This window comes from Filicampus tigris, chromosome 20 (genome assembly GCF_054856515.1).
Source record: "Filicampus tigris isolate MCC_2025a chromosome 20, RoL_Ftig_1.0, whole genome shotgun sequence".
NCBI lineage: Eukaryota > Metazoa > Chordata > Actinopteri > Syngnathiformes > Syngnathidae > Filicampus > Filicampus tigris.
The window spans coordinates 10,166,531-10,185,564 of record NC_141236.1 but is presented as its reverse complement, the minus strand read 5'-3'; the positions used below and the strand labels follow the sequence as shown (position 1 = coordinate 10,185,564).

At 42.4% G+C, this 19,034-nt stretch overlaps 1 protein-coding gene across 6 annotated transcripts in view; it reads left to right on the top strand.

Annotated features, from left to right (window-relative positions):
• Positions 1–19,034, top strand: part of LOC147128251 (glutamate receptor ionotropic, kainate 2-like) — a 112,436-nt gene that overhangs the window by 18,730 nt on the left and 74,672 nt on the right. For 5 of the 6 annotated variants that reach the window (XR_015083889.1, XR_015083890.1, XM_086018960.1 and 2 more), the window contains exons 2-3: positions 15,516–15,683; positions 16,441–16,704. Coding sequence is in view for 4 of the 6 variants with exons in the window: in XM_086018960.1 (XP_085875086.1) it covers positions 15,516–15,683; positions 16,441–16,704 (432 nt within the window). In the remaining 2 variants the exon portion in view is untranslated. The remainder of the gene's footprint in view (positions 1–15,515; positions 15,684–16,440; positions 16,705–19,034) is intronic. The other variant, XM_086018959.1, reaches the window with a different exon arrangement.

Here is a 19,034-nt window from a genome sequence, read left to right as displayed (position 1 = left end):
TTCTCCAGTAAATTTCTGTAAAGTCTTCAGTAAATTTCCGTGAGAAGGTAAAGTGGATTTATGTGAATTACCAGAGAATTGAGGGCAATTCAAGCCTATGCCCTTTCAGCCAAAGGGCTCCTCATATTCAACTGTATTTGCGTGGCATATTCAGGATAATGCTAAAATATATTTCCCCCAGCTATATTTTTATTTCCATGAATTCTCCTGTTCGCAGAGTCATGGCTAAGAGTGCTAAAACAGGACTGTTTCCTCCCTATATGCTATTGCTGCCGAAACGACGCAAACTTCCCCTTGATGGGGCTAGTAAAGTTATCGTAATTCCCCTAAAGTCTGACTAATTTCAACGAAAATGTCCAACTTTAACAATTACAGGCATTTTGTTGTCATACTCAGTGTTGGACAGCAGCGATGTTACAAGTAGTGACGTTGCTAGTTTTACTGCAGTGGTTGTAGTGTTACTGCTTTCAACATCAGTTAGATTTTCTGTGTTTTCTTGTGTAATCACACAGTGATAGTGTGGTAGCGTTTACGGAAGCTTCATTTCCCCAGACGGTTCTGAACTCGAAGTGCATCTCTTCTGATCTTATCCCGTCATGTAGCTATCCTCCATCTGAAGCTAACGTTACACCGTGCCTGCGAAGTGTGTGGAGTGATATGGATTATAGACTAAGCAGAACTGAATACAGTGTAAAAGGAGGGGGCAGAGGTGTGTACAGCTTGTCAGTCCCCATGGACTATACTTTGACAAATTCATGCTACTTATCGAGTCCTCAGAAAACGTTCATCAGGTGTTTACTGTTTAACTCCCAAAAGACGCTCCTGACTGCCAACACAAATATAAGGACACGCATTCAGGTATGTCTCACTGTTAGAGCAACAGCCGCCAGCTAAACTAACAATCACATCTGGGTCAGCAAACATCGACAGCTAACGTAGCACAAGCTAGCAACATGTTTTTGGTAGCAATAGAATAAAACTGTGTGTGTGTGTGTGTGTGTGAAGGGAATTTACATCGAAGTATCGTTTTGGGTTATGTTTCTCGGAAATATTTGTGCATCTTATTGAACAACTCATTAGAACAATTGCCACATATACAACTGCTACAGTATAATACATTGTATGTTTAGTACACAATATGTTGAAATGTAGTTTGTTTTTTTTCAAGGCTCCATACAACTGAAGTAGGTTACTGTCGCTGCATTGTAATTTAGCTACTTTTGGCTTAGCTCGCTACATTTCTTTGGCATGTCGCTTTACTCTAGTTATGCTACCTTTAAATGCGGACTAGCTTGTCGCTTAGCTTACTACATTTTGCATAACAGTAAAACAAAAACAAAACAAAAAAGCTTGCATAACAGTGTCAACACTAGCACTCAGTTGTGCCACGTACTTCATCGGAAGCCGTTCTAAATCAATATTGATCTAATAACAAAAATATAAACCTTGGGCAGATTACATTGCCATGGCGGCGCATTGTACAGAAAAGCTCATATTTATGTAGTGGAAGCCGCGCAGCCAAGAAAAACACTATGAAATGAAGACAATCGACTGTTGGTTCATAAATGAATACAATTTCATGTAACAAATATTGGAATTTAGTCAAAAATAATTTTGTAAATGTAGCTCAGTGGTTCTGTTAGCGGTTAGGCCAGCAGAGAAGAGCGCCCGCCACTGCCAGGTTTCCATGGCTGTGATTTACAGAGAGGACACAGGGGACCCGTAGCTCCTCTGTGGTAATTAAACTTATATGATGACCACTTGAAGAAGGGGAAACAAACACGGCTTGACAATGGTTCATTGTGAACGCCGCCAATAGTGCTAATTGGCCACCAGGCCAAATGTTTACCGTGCCCTTGCTTTGTGATTAATACACCTAAGAAGTGACATTGATTTCCTCTCATTGGAGACGTCACAGCTCTCCCCCTTTTGCTTAGAGGGCGGCCCCCGCACGCCGGGGCCATTACGTGACTTCCGAGAAACCAAGAAAACAGCAAAAGGCATCCTACAGTAAATGAAAGCGTTGCAGCCGCCAAGGTCAACTGATTGGGGGGGAAAAAAACCCACGCGCTCTGTTGCTATGACGCTGGCCACGAGCAAGTTTCACCTTCATCCTTTGCCAGCGTAAGAAGGAAATGCAAACTTGACAGCACAACCTGTTTGAATAGTGAACCAAGGACACAGGAGGAGCAACTATTCAGGCGGATTCACTTACGTCATCTTCATTCAATCAATATCACTTCCTTTTGTCCACTATTCCCGATCCAATGTCAAGTAGGATGTCCGCCCGCTTTTATGATCTGTTCTTTGACATAGCATTGGAATGTGCATAGTATTTATACTCCATTTAATTGTTCAGAGTTCTTTTTTTTTTTTTTTTTTTTTTTTTTTTTGTGGAAATGATTGCTGGTTGCAGAGGAGCTGTTGAATGGAATGTGAGGGATGGGAGCAAAATCTGCGTTGTGGTAGTTAAATATGTCCAAGGTCTTCAATTTGCTGCGTTTTAGTAACAAATGTGACTTTTTCAACAACTCTGTATAATCTTTACTCATTGTGATATTACCGGCAAATGATCGCTTCCTTTTTTTTTTTTTTAATTTATTATTATTTTTTTTTTGGTAATTCAATATGCTAATTCCGTCCGCCCCTCAGCCAGCACGCATGCAGTCTTCTGTCAGACACGCTCTTGATTTGATTTTCCCATCTCGCGTGATCTGTTTTGGAATTGTGAGAAAACACCAAGAGTTTAATCTACCAAACGGCTGCAACGTCTACTCGTCTTCCACTTTTTTATCCCGAGACAGACAAAAAGCTCTGCATTCCCCACTCAGCAGGGTGATAACCAATGTGAGACACACGGTCTCAAAAAAATCTTTAATTTTCCACCAATTTCACTCTTTTCCTTTATCTTCCTTTTCCTTTGGGATCCGTTAGCCTCTGGCTTATTTCCCTCCATTAAATCAGTGCCTGTGACTCTTTCATTTGTGTTGGCCCTCGCTGCCGCAGATTGCCGCAATTGGCCTTTTGTTGTTGGGAAGAATGAGAAATGGACACACCTTTGCAGCAAAGTGCAGCTTATCGACTTGCACCTGTAGTTGTGTTTGTCAGGTGTAGCGTGCAGCCCGCTTGGTGGCCTGATAACCACAGCACGAAAGAACTCACTCACAATTTCCTGCCCCCGGCCTGGAAGAAGTGGGGAAGAAGTGTGTGCGTGCGCATGTGTGCGTAGGTGTCTGTTCAGCTCTAATGGACCGTCCAGTCAGTCTTTTAATCGAGTGTCTTTAATCTGCCTTCCGTGACCCCCTTTGTGTCCATATTACTTTTAAAAAAAGAAAAAAAGAATCTTTCTCCTCCATTTTTCTTTCTGCCGTCCACCCCCTCTCCATTGAACCGGTCGATATTTATTTTTTTTTGGTGGTGGTGGTGGTGGTTATGCCTTCTGACAGCTTGCTCAGACTTTGGCCATCACCTGTTGACACAGTGTGAAAACGAGCTTTTCTGAAATCCTGAATGCCTGAAATCACAACACTTTGGACAGCGGTGTTCAAATGCTTGCGGTGTCAAAAGTTTTTTGTTTTTTTTCGGAGGTGGGCGGGGTTTCATTTGGACAAGAGGTTAGAGGTGTGATGGTGAACGGTAGAGAGTTCACTTTGACAGCAAGTATGTTACAAATTAAAACGTTGTACACGATTCATTCTGGTATATATATAGTCAACTGTTGATCAGGTTTTAAAACTTGAATCTGGTCTGTGATCAGGAAAGGGCCGCAATTTTATCGTGATCAACAAAATTAGCATTGTTGCGTCTCATCAAAGCACATTGACTATCAAAACTGAGGATCACGTATTTTTTTCAGGTAATTGAACCGCTGAGATGGTCCCAAGAAGCTTTGCTTTGCTGGACTCGTGTCACCAATGCGCGGGTAGCCAGAGATCGAGGCAAGCTCAGTGCTACTTACACCAAACCAGCTAGCTACCAACTAGCTTCACGTGGCTAATTGCGCAGCTAAACATGTCGCGGAGTTGCTCTTAAGTCAGTAATCATCGCCTCCATGGTGGCGAACAAGCAACACTACTGAGTATCATCACGAATCGAATGACGAGGAAAGACGGAGAACCGATGCTAATTGCTAAGCCAACCTAAGATCGTCCAACACCAGCATTAAGTGCTTCAGGTCTCTCAGATTAACCTGTGAAAAAAATTGCTCCTCAAAATTCCAACGTTGCTCCTCAAATGAAGTCATTGATGAGCCAAATTGCACCGCAAAAGAAAAGCGAGACCTCGGGGTTTCTCCGAGTACGCCCGCTTCTGATCAAATAAAGTCAGGCCTTGAGATACAAGTACCTTGATTTAAGAGTTTCCCAGATCCGAGCTTATATCTCCATTGTTTGCAAACCTGCGTGTTTACTTTCCTTACATCGACAGTCAATATACAGTTGACAGTGTATCGGCCCCTGCAGTCCATCTATTGATGTTTTTCATTCCTCCATTATTTCAAGATAATTTCCTACAATGTACTGTACTTACCTGCCTCTCGCTGCCAAGGTGTTTTTTTTTGCATCTCTGTTGTTGTTGCTTTTTTGGGTTTTTTTTTTTTTTGTATTTGTCCTTGACTGGCCTTTGTCTGTGTGCCTTCTTTGTCTCGCCTCCTCTGCTGGTCCCTCATTTGTTTGTACTCGCTGCCATTACCTTGCGTCCCTGCGTGTGCAGTATCATACAGAGAGCTCGTCCCAAAACGTTGCTTACCTTATTTTGCTTCGATATGAACCGCCCAGCGCAGTACGAAGCAAATTATTCACTCGATGCTTTGCTGAAAGCGTCAATCGGGGCTGTTGCTTGTAAAACCGATGCAAAAGTATTAACGTCTGTCTTTTAATAACAAGCTTGTTTAAGTGTAAGGATGAAACACCTGTAAAATATACATTATTTCCTGTCTCGCTTTTGCCCAAACCAGCTGCGGGCATTAAAGAGCTTCCTCCTGAATTAATTTGTGACCTCTTGGCACTGCCGGTAGATAACATCTGCCTCTCGACAAGAAAGAAAGTGTCATTTTACAGCCATTTTGTTCGTTTTACAATGCGGAGGAGAGCGGAACATGGACGGTTTGATGAGCAGGGGAACTGTGAGAATTAGAATAAAGGAAAGGAGCAACGGACGATAAAGAGTGTCACTTAATTGCAACATAAATGGATTTTCTTTTTTTCTTTTTTTTACCTCTCTACTACATAGTCGAACAAGGTTAAAATGATAGGCATAGACAGAGACAGAAAGATGAATAAGATGCTAAATAAAATGTGATAGTACAATGCAAACATGCATTGTGTTTTTATATTGTGTTTATAACAAAACTGAAATTGGATATAATTTACAAGATAAAATAAGATTAAATTAAATGTTAAAAAAAAAATGCTAAAATGTATTAAGTCCAGACCAAATTGCTTCTTAATTTTATTAATTACATTATTTACTCAAATTAAATGAAGACGTGGTACATATTGAACTGACAAATAACATTCCATGACATTAATACAAGGAAATGAATTGAACTGAAAATGAATCCATTATCATTCATTCAAACCAAATAAAACATATTTTGACCATTTTTTTTATGCGACCTGACGCATTCAGATAAAAAGCTGGTGCAATGGCGGCAAAACAAAACTTTTCACCGCGCACGGCAAAAGACTTTGATGCTGGTCACTCCCTCCCTGCACACACAGCAATCCCCGCCAAATCCCGCCGCCTAACTTTCGCTTTGTTTTCCAACGTGGCGCTTATCCGCAAGTCAACCGCACCATCTGCACTTGTTTCAGATCCTATTCCTCACCGTAAATACTTCATCGGGCCCCGATGGCGTCATAACGGCAGCGACGAGTGGCCGTGAAAAAAAAAAAAAAAATCCGGCGAAATCGACATGAGCAAAAGGAATAAAAACACGATTGCCAAGGATGGTCTGACTCGCCGCTCTCTCCGCCTGCAGTGGATAATTAGCATATCGCTCTTGATTCAAAGCGAGTTTAACGCCGGCCGTGCTGTGTGAGGTCGCCATCTGTCACCTGCGGAGGCCGTCAGGAAACAGACTCTATTCGCAGAGCGTGCCGTTTGCGTGTGTGTCTTTGCGCCATATGCGGCCATTTGATAAGACATACACGGGGCATTGGGAGAAATGCCTAGGTGTGAACATTATGCTAACACTGCTTTCCCTTTTCCTCCGCCTCCAATAATATATTTGTCCTGCGTTGGCACCTCGCCGCTGCAAGCGTGGCATTTCTACCAGGATACGTACTTGAGCTTTGCGACCCGGAGGCTACAATCTCTCAGCGATGCTCATTTTTATACACGGAATGAATGTTACACTCGGCAATAGCCGCTCGGCTCTCCCCGGTCCTTCTCTTTCTCATGCCGGCTTTTCCAAAAGCCGCTCGCCTGCTCCATATTCAATCATCCCACTCGCCGTCCCTGCTCTCTTTGCCTTCTTTGGTTGGCGATGGGGTCCTGACATTGATTTGGCATTTATTTTGACTTCTTTTTGATATTCTGTGCTTGGACCTGCAAATCAAGCCAAATTTGCCACTCTGTTTCATTTCATTCGCGCGAGAACCACAATATTAATTCGCGCTACACTTTACTACTACGCTACACTATACTTTATTAAATGTACTGAACGGGCTACTTAGTTTATGTTCATGTTCATGTCTCACTCAGTCAAAGATCCAAACGGACATCATGGTAATTGTGGCGAGGGAACGATGTCAAGTGGCCACATCCCTAGTGACGCACATCATTCAATTCTGCCCCTGAAATGAAATTATTGATAAATATATTCAGTATTTGCTTTTTCTTTTTTTCTGTTATTTTAGGAAGGTACCAATATAACACTTTTTGGAGTAATAAATTGTCTTTAGTGCCATTTTAGCATCCAACTGCATGTTCTTTAAAGGTAGCCTGTAAGACAAGGCATTTTAGTTTGGTGGTGTCTCAGTCCGAACACTAGGGGGCACTGTGTAAAAGGTCTACGTATGAGCCGCAAGGGAAGGTGAAACTGACTGAAAATGGCTCAGATTCAGAAAACAGGTCCGCCGTGATTGGTCGTTGTGAGCAGTTGTGATGTCATTTTCAGTCGACAGATGTCAAAATGGCCGCCCCCAGAGATGGCCAAAAACGAGTGCATTTTGCTGCTTAACTAATATTCCACAAACGCAAAACTAATCGGAATGCCGTGTTTCAACTAGTGGGCCTGCTGGGAACATATTCTTGAAAAAAAAAAAATGTTTGGGTTGACTTCCGCTTTAATAACCGAAAGAAATGAGGAACACGTTCATTTACAAGGTGTCCCTAAACGCACCCCGCGGAGCTGCCAAGCGACTGCCAATGCAAACATGAATGGCGGCCGCACTGAACCGCCAGACAGGGTCAAATGGGTGAAAAATAACAACGTCGAAACAAACAAATTACAATGAAACCGACGGAGCGGCGTGGAGTCACCTGCCACAACTGCAAACAAGTTCAATGCGCAAAAAAGTTTCTGCCGGCAAAATGTCAATTTAAAGGCCACACAGATCACAGTCCGGCCTCATAATAATTAGTGAAAGCTGTTATGAAAGCATCACACGGAAAAATACAAAACATGACCAGAATATGAACAGCTCATTATTGGACCAAATGTGACTCACCGCTGTGTGCAGGCCATGAGACTCGGGGCTTGCCGGACAAAAAAAAAAACTAATGAAATAACGACCAATGGGGAAAAAAAAACAAAAAAAAAATTTTGTTTAGAAAATGAAGTAAAAATGAAACTAATTCTGGCGTTTATAAAAAATAACAAAAACGTTATCGTTTTCACCTTTGTCAATTAATATCATACATCAGCTTTCGGAGATCATTTTAATGTGTTTATTTCGGTATTGCTGTCTGTCCCTAATGAAGAAGGAACGTCAAACTGTCATCCGAGAATTGTAGAACACAATACTTAGTGAAATGTCAATTTTTTCTTACACTCAACAAATATTCCAGATATTAAAAAAAAAAACCACCAAATTCTAACACTATCAAAAACTCAACTAAAATGAAGCATTTTGGCAAAAATATAACTACGAAAAACTGACAACTGGATTTAAAAAACAAAAATCAAAACACAACTACTACAACCATATCGCCCGAAGGGTTTATCATCTACTTTGCAGAGCAAAATTTGCAGTCACCTAACAGTGTCGTCATCCGTGTCCTCAGTAGCTCCACACTTGGCTTCTACCCGGAAGGTAAATGTCATGCTGGTGAAGGGCTATCGGGTGTTGGAGTATCCGAGCATTTCGATAAGTACCGATACAGACAAAGTATCGGTTCCGATATCAGTACGTGGCGCTGGTGGGGTTTTTTTTTCCTGCCTTCAAGAGCAGGTGTGTGTAAATGTGTGCATGTGTGCGCATCCTCTTCATCTTTGCTGTTTTATTATTCAGCGACATTCGCAATCTGAGTGCAGACAAGAGCTTGCATGCGGACATGAAGTCATTTGAGAGTCTGGCACGCGGGGGCCCGTAGAAGTGTACTCACAATTTGGCACAATTAGCACTAAAAGGGCTCCCTCCTTGACAAATTAGCACACAAAATGTCAGCTGGTAGTTTAGCGCAGCCACTGCGAGGCCTTGCAAATTAGCACGTATTTAGCGGAGTTAGCTGGCACATTATCGAGAGCCGGCGAGAACGCGCGCAAATGAGCACATCTGTTGCCGGCGCTCCCCGTGAATACATGTTATACGATCACTGGTGCCTCTTGTTGGAACCGGGTCAGCTTGGCAGCGCATTTCTAATTGGAGTGTGCACACAGTCCTAATAGGAAATTGATGAGATGGGCCGTTTGGCAAAAAAAAAAAAAAAAAAAAAAGGCGGACTTGTTATGGTCCTCCTGAGTGAGAATTCAGGCAACCTTGTGGAAAGTACCTGAAAGCGATACTAAGTTTAAAGTACATGTATGTTAAAGATTCCATTCTATCATAATACACTTTTTCCCCCCAATCTTTCGTGCATCATTTATAGTATGTCAAAATGGGTCTGCGACCTTTTTTGAAGTATCACGGTTCTCAAACTTTTCGCATGAAGTACCGCCCCCAAAAAGAACTGGTACTTTACTGCTTTACTGACCTACATTAAAATACAGGAGCGTAGTAGGCCTAAATGTTTATCAAAAATGAGACGGAAGTTGTTTTTTTTAAATTTGATTAAAGTGGATGTCAACCCAAACATATTTTTTTCAAGAATATGTTCTATGCAAGCCCACCGGTTGAATCGAGGCATCCTGATAAATATTTGTGTTTGTGGAATAAGAGTTAATCCACCCGTTTTTAGCCATTTTGTCACTTCTGTCAACTGAAAATGGCATCACAACTGCTCAGGGCTCAGGTAACGACCAATCGCGGCCGACCTGTTTTATGAAGCTGAGCCGTGATTGGTCGTTACCTGAGCCCTGAGCAGTTGTGATGTCATTTTCAGTCGACAGAATTCAAAATGGCCGCCTCTGGAGATGGCTAAAAACGGGTGGATTTTGCTGCTTAACTCAAATTCCACAAATGGAATATTAACCAGAATGCCATGTTTTAACTAGTGGGCCTGCTAGGAACATATTCTTAAAAAAAATATTTTTGGGTTGATTTCCTCTGCAATTGTTCATCCCCACTGTGGAGGCGTGGCCGCCTCAGAGTGCACTATTCCCGGGTACGATTCCGCCGACGGCCGGCTAAATTTAAATGGAGTCAACATTCAGGAGAGCAGAGACCTAATCGGAGTAAATCGTAATTACATCTTCAATATTTTTGAATATCAAAGATAATGAACCCTGCCCAATCAGTTAAAAAGCTCGGGAAAAGACATTTGTTTCACCCAAGTGTCAGACGTATGATATTAAATGTACTTGGCAAGTACTAGTATTGAAAAGGTAAGGCTCTGTTAAAGCGAGCCAGGGCTAGGATTGTGATGTCAAAGTGAAAGTTAACATCAGTGTGACTAACAAAGCACAAAGTATAAATAATTGACAATTGTACACAGCGAAGCATTTGTATTTTGTTCCAAGACCGAACTTCCTGTAAGTTGCGGCGAGCGCCACAGGTGCGGGCTTGCAGCGCTCCCCTTTTCCCCAGCCCGACTTGTTTTTGTGGCTGACAGCTCGGCTTAGGCTCAATGGTGCCAGTGCGCGATTGCGTGTGCTCGCCTGCGTCACTTCAAGTGTGTGAGTCAGCTGGAGGCTTAGCGGCCCCGAGTGTCAGGGGACAGTTGAGCTCGGTGTCAAAATGCTCGGGACTGACAGCAGGGATTGTGTGCTCTTTCAAAACCATTCTGCTCACTTTTCATAATGCTGGACCGAGCCGTACTGTGGTCAATCGTTTGCGCCCCGCTTTATTGGTTTTAAGGGATTTTAAATATTTGCTCTGTGTGTGTATGTATATGTATATTTGTATATATATATATATATATATATATATATATATATATATATATATATATATAAACACTACAATAGGTGCACTGTTTTCTATCCATTTGATGCTTGTGAATTTTTTGTTGTTGTAGTCGAATATTTGTAAAGCGTGTTTCAAAGTGTCTTAATACATTCAAATGTGTTTAAAGCATATGGGAAAGGTACAACTTTTGGAAAGATTTTTTTTTTTTTTTTTGAGATGGTCTTTCTGTATTGTCACCTGTCTGGAGGACGTGTCACCACTTTTTGCAGAAAATGGCTGCCAATAGGAGCCACTAGAAGAGATCTAGGCCATCGCTGACATTATTCTATAGAAAGAGAATCATTTTACGGCATTGTGCTCATTTCTACCTCATTTGCTCCATACATAATGAATCAAAAGGGGTTTCGCTGTCTTCCGCCGAAAATGGCCGCCAATGGGAGCCATTAGAGGACATGTAGGCCATTGCTGACGTCATGCTGTTATTCCACAGGAATCAAACGTATTGAGAATAATCCTCCAGCATCGCATTCCATTTTGCCCCATTTGCTTCAAAACATCGTAGCCTTGGCCGCGATTCAAACCGGCTGATGTCGGCGGTGCCCCGGTCGCACTTGTAGGTGGTCTCCCAGGTGGCAAAAGGGGCCCTCGCAGTGTAATGTGTGAAGGTCAATCCATTGCAAGGGGAGCGTCGGATTAATGAGCGGGAGTGGCTTTCGTGCATCACCTCGCATTTACAGGCAAACGTAGGCGCAGCGTTCCCGCTGGGACTTTACGGTTGGGGGTTCCATCACTTATTGCGGCCCCCAGCAGAGCAGAGAAAGATGGCGGCCGAGGGGCTTCTCACGCCCTGGCTGAGAGTCTGCAAACGCTCACCTGGGCCACTTACCCTAACGACGCTTTTGCTCGCCGGTTGCCATGGCGGCGCGGGCCCCGCCGCCATCCTGCAGCTACGCCGCCGGTCATTAGTCACACAGGCAGGCGGAGACAGGCCATCCGCACTATCTTAACGTCCTTCCTCTCCCAATCAGCCGCTCGCGCTCGCAAAGCGCCGCTGCCTCTCAGCCGTGGCGTGGATGCGCCAGTCGCCATGGCAACATATCTGACTCAATCTCTGTCAGCATCCTTGAGTAAAGAAAGCTAATTGTACTTTCATGCATTGCGTACCGGCTAACCTTCCCCTCGCTTCCCGCGCATCAAGTAGACTTCCAATTCAAAAGTAATGAATGTGACTTTGGTGTTACGATTGTGTGTTAACTATTACCACCCCCCCCCCCCCAAAAAAAAGATAATAAGCCAATTTTCTCTGCGACACATCAAGGCACTCTCTCAGTTTGCCGTGCGCATATTAAAGGGAGTAACGCACACATATGAAAACACCCTCCCACGCAGCACTTTCATTTCCACTCGCCTCTCACTCACTCTCTCACACACACACACACACACACACACACACACACACACTTGCTGTGGAAAACTCATACACAAACATAGTGAGACACTCGAATCGGCAGGCCTGTTTCCTCATAAAGGGTGATTATCTCGCTTATAACTCACGCCGAGCTTTCATAATTCACACCCGTAACTCTGACGGTGGCGCTAGCGCTCAACACACACGCACACACACACACACACACACACACACACCACTCTCCGCTGTTATTCACACACCTGCAGTCATTTGGACTATAATGTGTTGTGAAAGGACAGGACGGGACAGAGGCTATTTTGCTTCATTTATGAAAGTGCACTTGTGAGCAAAAAACAAAAAAACAAAACAAAACAGCTCCACTTGCATAAATCAAGCAAATTAAAAAAAATTATGCATCTGTTTCTTTGAAAGGTGTAGGAGCTCTTTCTGAATTGAATTAGAAAGTTATTATCTGATCATTTCGCCCACTAATTTAATTTTCGACTCTCAGGGTATACCTTAAATGAATTTTCCTCATGCCGGTTTAATTTTAAACGATTTTACATTAAGCTGTTCCACACTCAGGAGTGTCTTTTTCCTAAACAGTCGTGGTTCAATCCGACAAACACAATTGGTACTGCTAATTAGATCACTAATATTGTTCTTGCGGAGTCATTTGGTGAGCTTGTGTTTGTACGCTTGTGTTGCTGCAAGGTCTCCCTGTCCTTTCTTTATTAAATCACAAAATAGTTCTACTCCACGAATTCTGCCTAGCAACATGTATCCTCGCAAATGTGGGACTTGACCAAGAAAAAAATCATCTCTAAAGTGTGCATCCGTTTCTCGATTTTTTTTTTTTTTTTCCCCTTCGATATTGCGATTGCGAAGTCCTCTTCCCATGTATTTTTTTTTTAGCGAACATAAACAATAAAACCGTGTTACAATATCATATTTATTATTAGTTATTGTGAGGCCAATTTGAAATCAGCACAGAAGCTGAAATGAGACTTGATTAAAAAAAAAAAAAAAATTGTAACAAGCAGTGCAGTCAAGTGAAACGTTATTAAATGATAAGAGTCAACTTTTGGGAATAGTTGAATACAATTTCATGAAACAAATATTAGAATTAAGATGTGAATGTTGCCGGTGCCAGGGAAGGCCTTGCTGCCCCTGACCGTTCGCGACTCGTGACCAGTTTTATTTCCCAACTTTAACTATCTCATAAAATATTACTATAAAATAAATTGTTTTTTTAATACTAACAGTTCAACTTTCGTATTCCACCTTTTGCCTGAAGTCATCTGAAATAGACTTTTAACTCCTCACAACCTTGAACAGGATAATACTGTAGAAATTGATTTTTTTTCTTTTTTTTTTTTTTTTTTTTTTTAAGTTTGAAAATTTCCCAACTCAACCCATAGAAAACAGATTTGCTGTTCATTTTCCAGCCATTTTCAACCCTGCTTTCATGTCCGGGCCATTCAGGATGTCGCAAAGAAGGTAGAGTGTCACCCCTAATGCTCATTGGAAGTCAGCTTGAATACACCAAGCGAGCTCTGCCTGCTCCCAGGAGGCCACGAGGCAAGAATGTAATCATTGTCTATTAGCTGGGACTGACGTGATTCCAATCATCTTGGCGTTGGAACTTTCAGGCCTTTTTCTCTCTTTTGTTTTCTGTTTTTTTTTTCCTTAAATGAATGTGAGATGAGATGGACCCCAAAAAAAAAAAAAAAAATTAAAAATCCATTATGGCAGCTGACTCAATGACAGCATAACAAAAAGCCTGTACTTAAGTGACTTGATGAGTTCAAATTCATCCGCTGTCACGTTTCATCTATTTCCACTTAGTTCAGCTCCCTAGTTGGCCTCAAGGGGAACGTGAAAATGTACAGGTAATGTAAAGAAAGAGCTCAACGTACACTCGGCGCGAACCTCATTACTTTGCATTAAGTGCACAGTCTTGTGAGGAAATTGGGCCTTTTTGGCCGCTCCATTTGATTATTGTGACTGCGATGCATTTAACAATGTTGACTATCGTACCGAGAGCTGCTTCTAAAATGTTGGCCATCTCATGTGAATAACGTCACCAAAATGTTGTCCTCAGGAAGCTTGTTCTTCCAATACAAAATCTTTTTCGACCAGTTGAATTCATAACCCCAGTGAGGAACTTTGAATAATGACACAATGGATTTATTTTGTAATAGTATTCTCAAGTCAACATTGCACACAAAGCGTAATATCTCAATGAATTCTAATACTGTATTGTAGAAAAGTGAAACCATTTTTTTTTTAAACCCATAAGAAAAGATTTCACAATTCCTTCATGATTTCCAAATAAAATATACAGTATTAAAAGGTTGAGGTTTGTTATCATCAAAATGAAAGACAGCAAGAAATGAAGTTTTACACAACATTCTAATTTGTTGAGCTGCGCTTTGGAAGAGTATTTGTAGCTGTAGAACTTTGCTGTTAATTTATTTATTTTTTTTATAATGGTACACGATTTAAAAAAAAAAAAAAAAGGAGGATGCCTGGTGATCCTTATAATGATTTTTTTTTTTAATCTATTCATCTAATATACTGTTATATTTTCTCAACTTATTAAACAGCGCTGAAATTTTCATTTGTTTATTTTGGGATATTTAGTGCTTCTTTAAAAAAAACAAAAAAAAACAAAAAAACAAAGAAAACTCTGTGAGGAAAATCAATGCAGGCATTTCTTTTCTTTGTTCAACATTGCCAACGACACTGAGGGGACTATTTGGCGCTTTAATGGCTTCGGTTCAGCTCAAAATAATAAACATGTCCAAGGGGAGCGGTTTTAAAATTAACTACACCTCAGTGGCCATAATTTAGTCTAAAACAGTGCGTATTGGTTGTTGTTTATTGTTGCCGGGCTCTTACTTTGTCGGTTCATGCTCATTAATATCGTCTCCGCTTGGACGTCCAAGAAAAATGAACACCCATCATCAGCGCGTGCTGACATTTTTCAGAAGGATGTTCATATTAAAAATCACTTGCTAAATGCACCCCCTTTACAGTCCATGCTCGACAACCCCTCCCCCACCCACTCCCCGCTTCTGATTTGATGATTGATTGAAATCAATACGGGGGGGGGGAAATGGAAACGTGAGCCCTTCCTGTCAAGGCTGAGTGAGGCGGCGAAGGAAGGTCGCCCACCACTGAACTCAACCTTTCATCCGCACGTCATTAATTACACTTCAAGACTGCTGGTAACCAAATGTGCTTATGTTGCCTGTCAATGTTCCACTCGGCACCTTCACGCGCCATTTGCGGTATCCATCACAATTTGTTCGCGTAGGAAATAATGGAAATTGAGTTCGTCTGCTCCAGGGTCACTCCGTCTTCACCGTAATAAAGCCTTTAGTGATTGTGTTTACATTTTTTTTCAATAACATTTAATCCTTCTCCGCTCCCATGCGAGCGTTAGATTCGTTCACCGGTATTGATGATGACGCGAAGTGTCAAAAGCTGTCATTTCAATCCGTGTCCATCAATTAAAAAAAAGGGGGTTGCTGCTGTTCCCCACGTCAGCGTTTTTATTTGAGCGGAGGGGAGAATACGCGCAGCCAGAATACAAGAATAGTTGATTTCCGAAATGTCTTAGTCTGGTTGTGTGTTTTTTCCGCCCGCAGGGGGAATATTTGAATCCATCGAGAGCGGCCCCTCGGGAGCAGAGGAACTCGCCTTCAAATTTGCCTTGAACACAATCAACAGGAACCGCACGTTGCTCCCCAACACCACGCTGACCTACGACATCCAGAGAATAAACATCTTTGACAGCTTCGAGGCCTCCCGCAAAGGTGAGCTGGCGGCAGGGTTGGAATGGTTTAAGAATGTTCGTTAGGGTTAGTTTTTATTCCGTTTTGAGTTTTGTTTTTTCAATTTTGTTTTATTCCGTTTTCATTTGCATTTTTAGAAAAAAAAAAAAAAAAAAAATCACAGTTAGTGCTGTGTCGTAAAACTTCAACAAAAATATTATTGTAAAAACAACCATCCGCAAATCAGATACAGGTACTGTGTACCGGTCCATAGAATGAAGTACAATAAATGCAGTGCATAATACTGCGTCTAATGTTGGACGCATCTTAACACTAATGTCAAAAGCTAGGATGGTCTCGCTTTCCATCTTTTGTTGCCAACTTCTAAAGTGGATTTGTGAATTCCTGTTGAGAAGTATTAAACCTGGTTGTACAGGGTACCATATTTTAAATATAAATATATTTTTCATTTATAAATAAACAACAGAGAACACTTATTACTTATAGCGTCGTGCTTTGGGATTAGTGTGACAGCCATTTCAAACACGGAAGGCGTTAGTTCTCGTATTTTTAAATGTTTTTTTTCTTTTATTTTCATTAACGAAAATGTTTGGTTTTTTTTTTCTCAATTTTAGTTATTTCGTTAGTTGTCGTTAACTAAAACACCCTTGGTAGGCAGGTGGACTCTACGGCAAGTTTTTTTTTTTTTTTTTTTTTTTTTTGCGCCGCAATCTTTTTCGTTAGAATGCGCTACCGTTGAATGCGCCGCTAATATGAATCTTGCGCCGTCCTCACCCAGCGTGTGACCAGCTGTCCCTGGGAGTGGCCGCCATATTCGGCCCGTCGCACAGCTCATCGGCCAACGCCGTCCAGTCCATCTGCAACGCTCTGGGAGTGCCCCACGTCCAGACAAAGTGGAAGCATCAGGTGTCGGACAACAGGGATTCCTACTATGTCAGCCTGTACCCGGACTTCTCATCCCTCAGCCGAGCCATTCTGGACCTGGTCCACTTCTTCAAGTGGAGAACCGTCACTGTGGTCTATGACGACAGCACAGGTACAGGTAACAGCTGCTGCTCCATTTCTTCCTTAAGCCCAAAAGCCATTTCCGCAAAGTCACAGGAGGTTGTTGTTGTTGATGATGGTTAAAAGTGCGAATCTTTTTTTTTTTTTTTTTTTTTTTTTTTTTGCCTTTAGTAGCAAGAGGCACCAGATGGAAACTACAAAAGAGACACTCGAGTGTTGGGGCGAGTGCTTTGCAACCTGCCAAGCTAATTCAAAAATCAATAGCTTACTGTTCTGACTGGGTCCTCCAGGTGCAGCTCGTGTCAGTCTTCCTGCAAAGACGGCGGTGGCACAAAGCTTAAAAACAGGACAGAGAGAGAGGACCACATTACCCAGAAGGACCCAGTGTCCCTTCAGATGAATGCAATGCCGCACTGTGCTGCGTGTGCTCTGACAGCCGCCATTAATAACACGCAGACACTTGATCTCCAACGGGGTGGGGAGGGTGGGCGGGGGCTATGAGCCATTTTGTCTCTCCGTACGCTTTGTGAAGGGCCTCATAATGTGCCTTTTAAGAGACCAGTTGTATTTTAGCGGCTTGATATCTTTATGAGCTAAAAGGTAATTGCCCCGCCGAAGGTAACGCCATTCAAATGGTACACAATTTACGAGCTTTTGGGGGAGATGGCAGCTTAATGCAAGGAAAATTGAGCAAGTTATGAGGAGCTTTGAAATACTGACGAGTGACACAATGGGGGAGAAAAAAAAAAAAAATCAACATTTCTGCTGCTCCGAGAGCATCACATTTGACACCTACAGGGTTGGATTGGAACTATATCATGTCAAGATTTGTAATCACGAAGTCGGATGGAGATGTTTAGGATTGTTCAGCCTTGGTAGTGGTCCGTTCTCTAACGGGGGCTGCTCTGGATACTTCCACCATGGTGAGACGTATGGTTTTGATCAATGTTGCTCTGAAAAAAAAATGCAATTTCTTAAATGATGGGGTGCCCTGCAAGAGCCTAGTTTCTCTTGTTGCTGTTTGGGGATGGAACCTTTCTCTCCCGCCTGCTCTGTTTCTTGATTCGCTAACATTGAAGATAAGAAATTGAAACTTGTGAGGCATGTGTAGCATCCCGAGACGTACCAAAAAAATCTTGGTAGCCATACCCTAAAATATACAGGAAGTGAACTATGAGTATTTGAATGTATAATTTTGGCCCATTTTTGCCCATTTCAAGGGTCATACCTTTGGCGCCCTTTTACTGGAGATTCCATCCGATATTTGCTTGGAAGAGTGTTTTGGCCTTCATCATGTTCACAACACCATGTTAGTTAGTTCGTTTTTGTGAAACACTGTTGCTTTGGCAATGCACCCTTTGGGAAGAAAACAACACCGATTTTGAGGGTCTAAACATGCACGAAAACTCATGAAACTTTGCCCACGCAACCGGCCTGGCAAAAATATTTACATTCTTGATGGAAGCATTCCCCAACACCAGAACTGTAACATGCTACACTTCTCTCATCTTGCCACATCCTCCAAGAGCCAAGCCATTCTCCGATCATTAGTAGAGGAACAAACGAATACAAATTTGGTTTCCTCAACGTTGGTAGGTGTGAGTGCCTTTCTAGTTCCCTTCGTAGAAGGCTGCGTATTTGTCACGGTGCCTATTATTGGATTACACTAGATAACTCATGGCGATTGTATGTCACATCGCAGCATGCTAGCCCTCTGCACGTTAACCTCAGATGATATCCCCCTCCCAATGGCCACATTCATCTACAGTATATAGTCCCCTTGACCTCGCCGCGCGCCCTGCCTGGGAGCTCAGCGTGTTGTCCACCAAATCGCCACAGTGTGATGCTGGAAGGTGACATTTCACTCCCACAATCCCACTCCGAGACTCCCTCCAAAAGGGGGATTTAGGCAGAGGAGTGCCCGCCTAGAACGCACCTGACGCCCTGAAAAGTGTGACAGCTGTGTTTCCTCGCAATCCCCACCACCACCCGTCGCTGCCACCACCACCTCCACCTGGCCCCAGGCTCACAAATCACACAGCTTCATGCTCCAGGGCCCTTAGCTACTGATTTGGAGCCTATCTGACGGCTGGCGGGAAAGACTATCGGAGGGGATAAAATATTCACACACAGCCGTTAGAAGATCCAGGGGGAATGTCTGAAGGCATTAGCTAGAACCCACAAATATCTACACTGACAGTGTTTCGCAAACGTTCAGCTCCCTTGACAGACTTTTTTTTTTTTTTTAAAGCTTAACACCTCCCAGAGTGACAGTATGAACAATACAGCAGGCTTTTGTCTGTATAGATTCTCAACCATTCAGGGTCATGGTAATCCACAAAAGTTGAATAGAAGGCAATTTGTCTT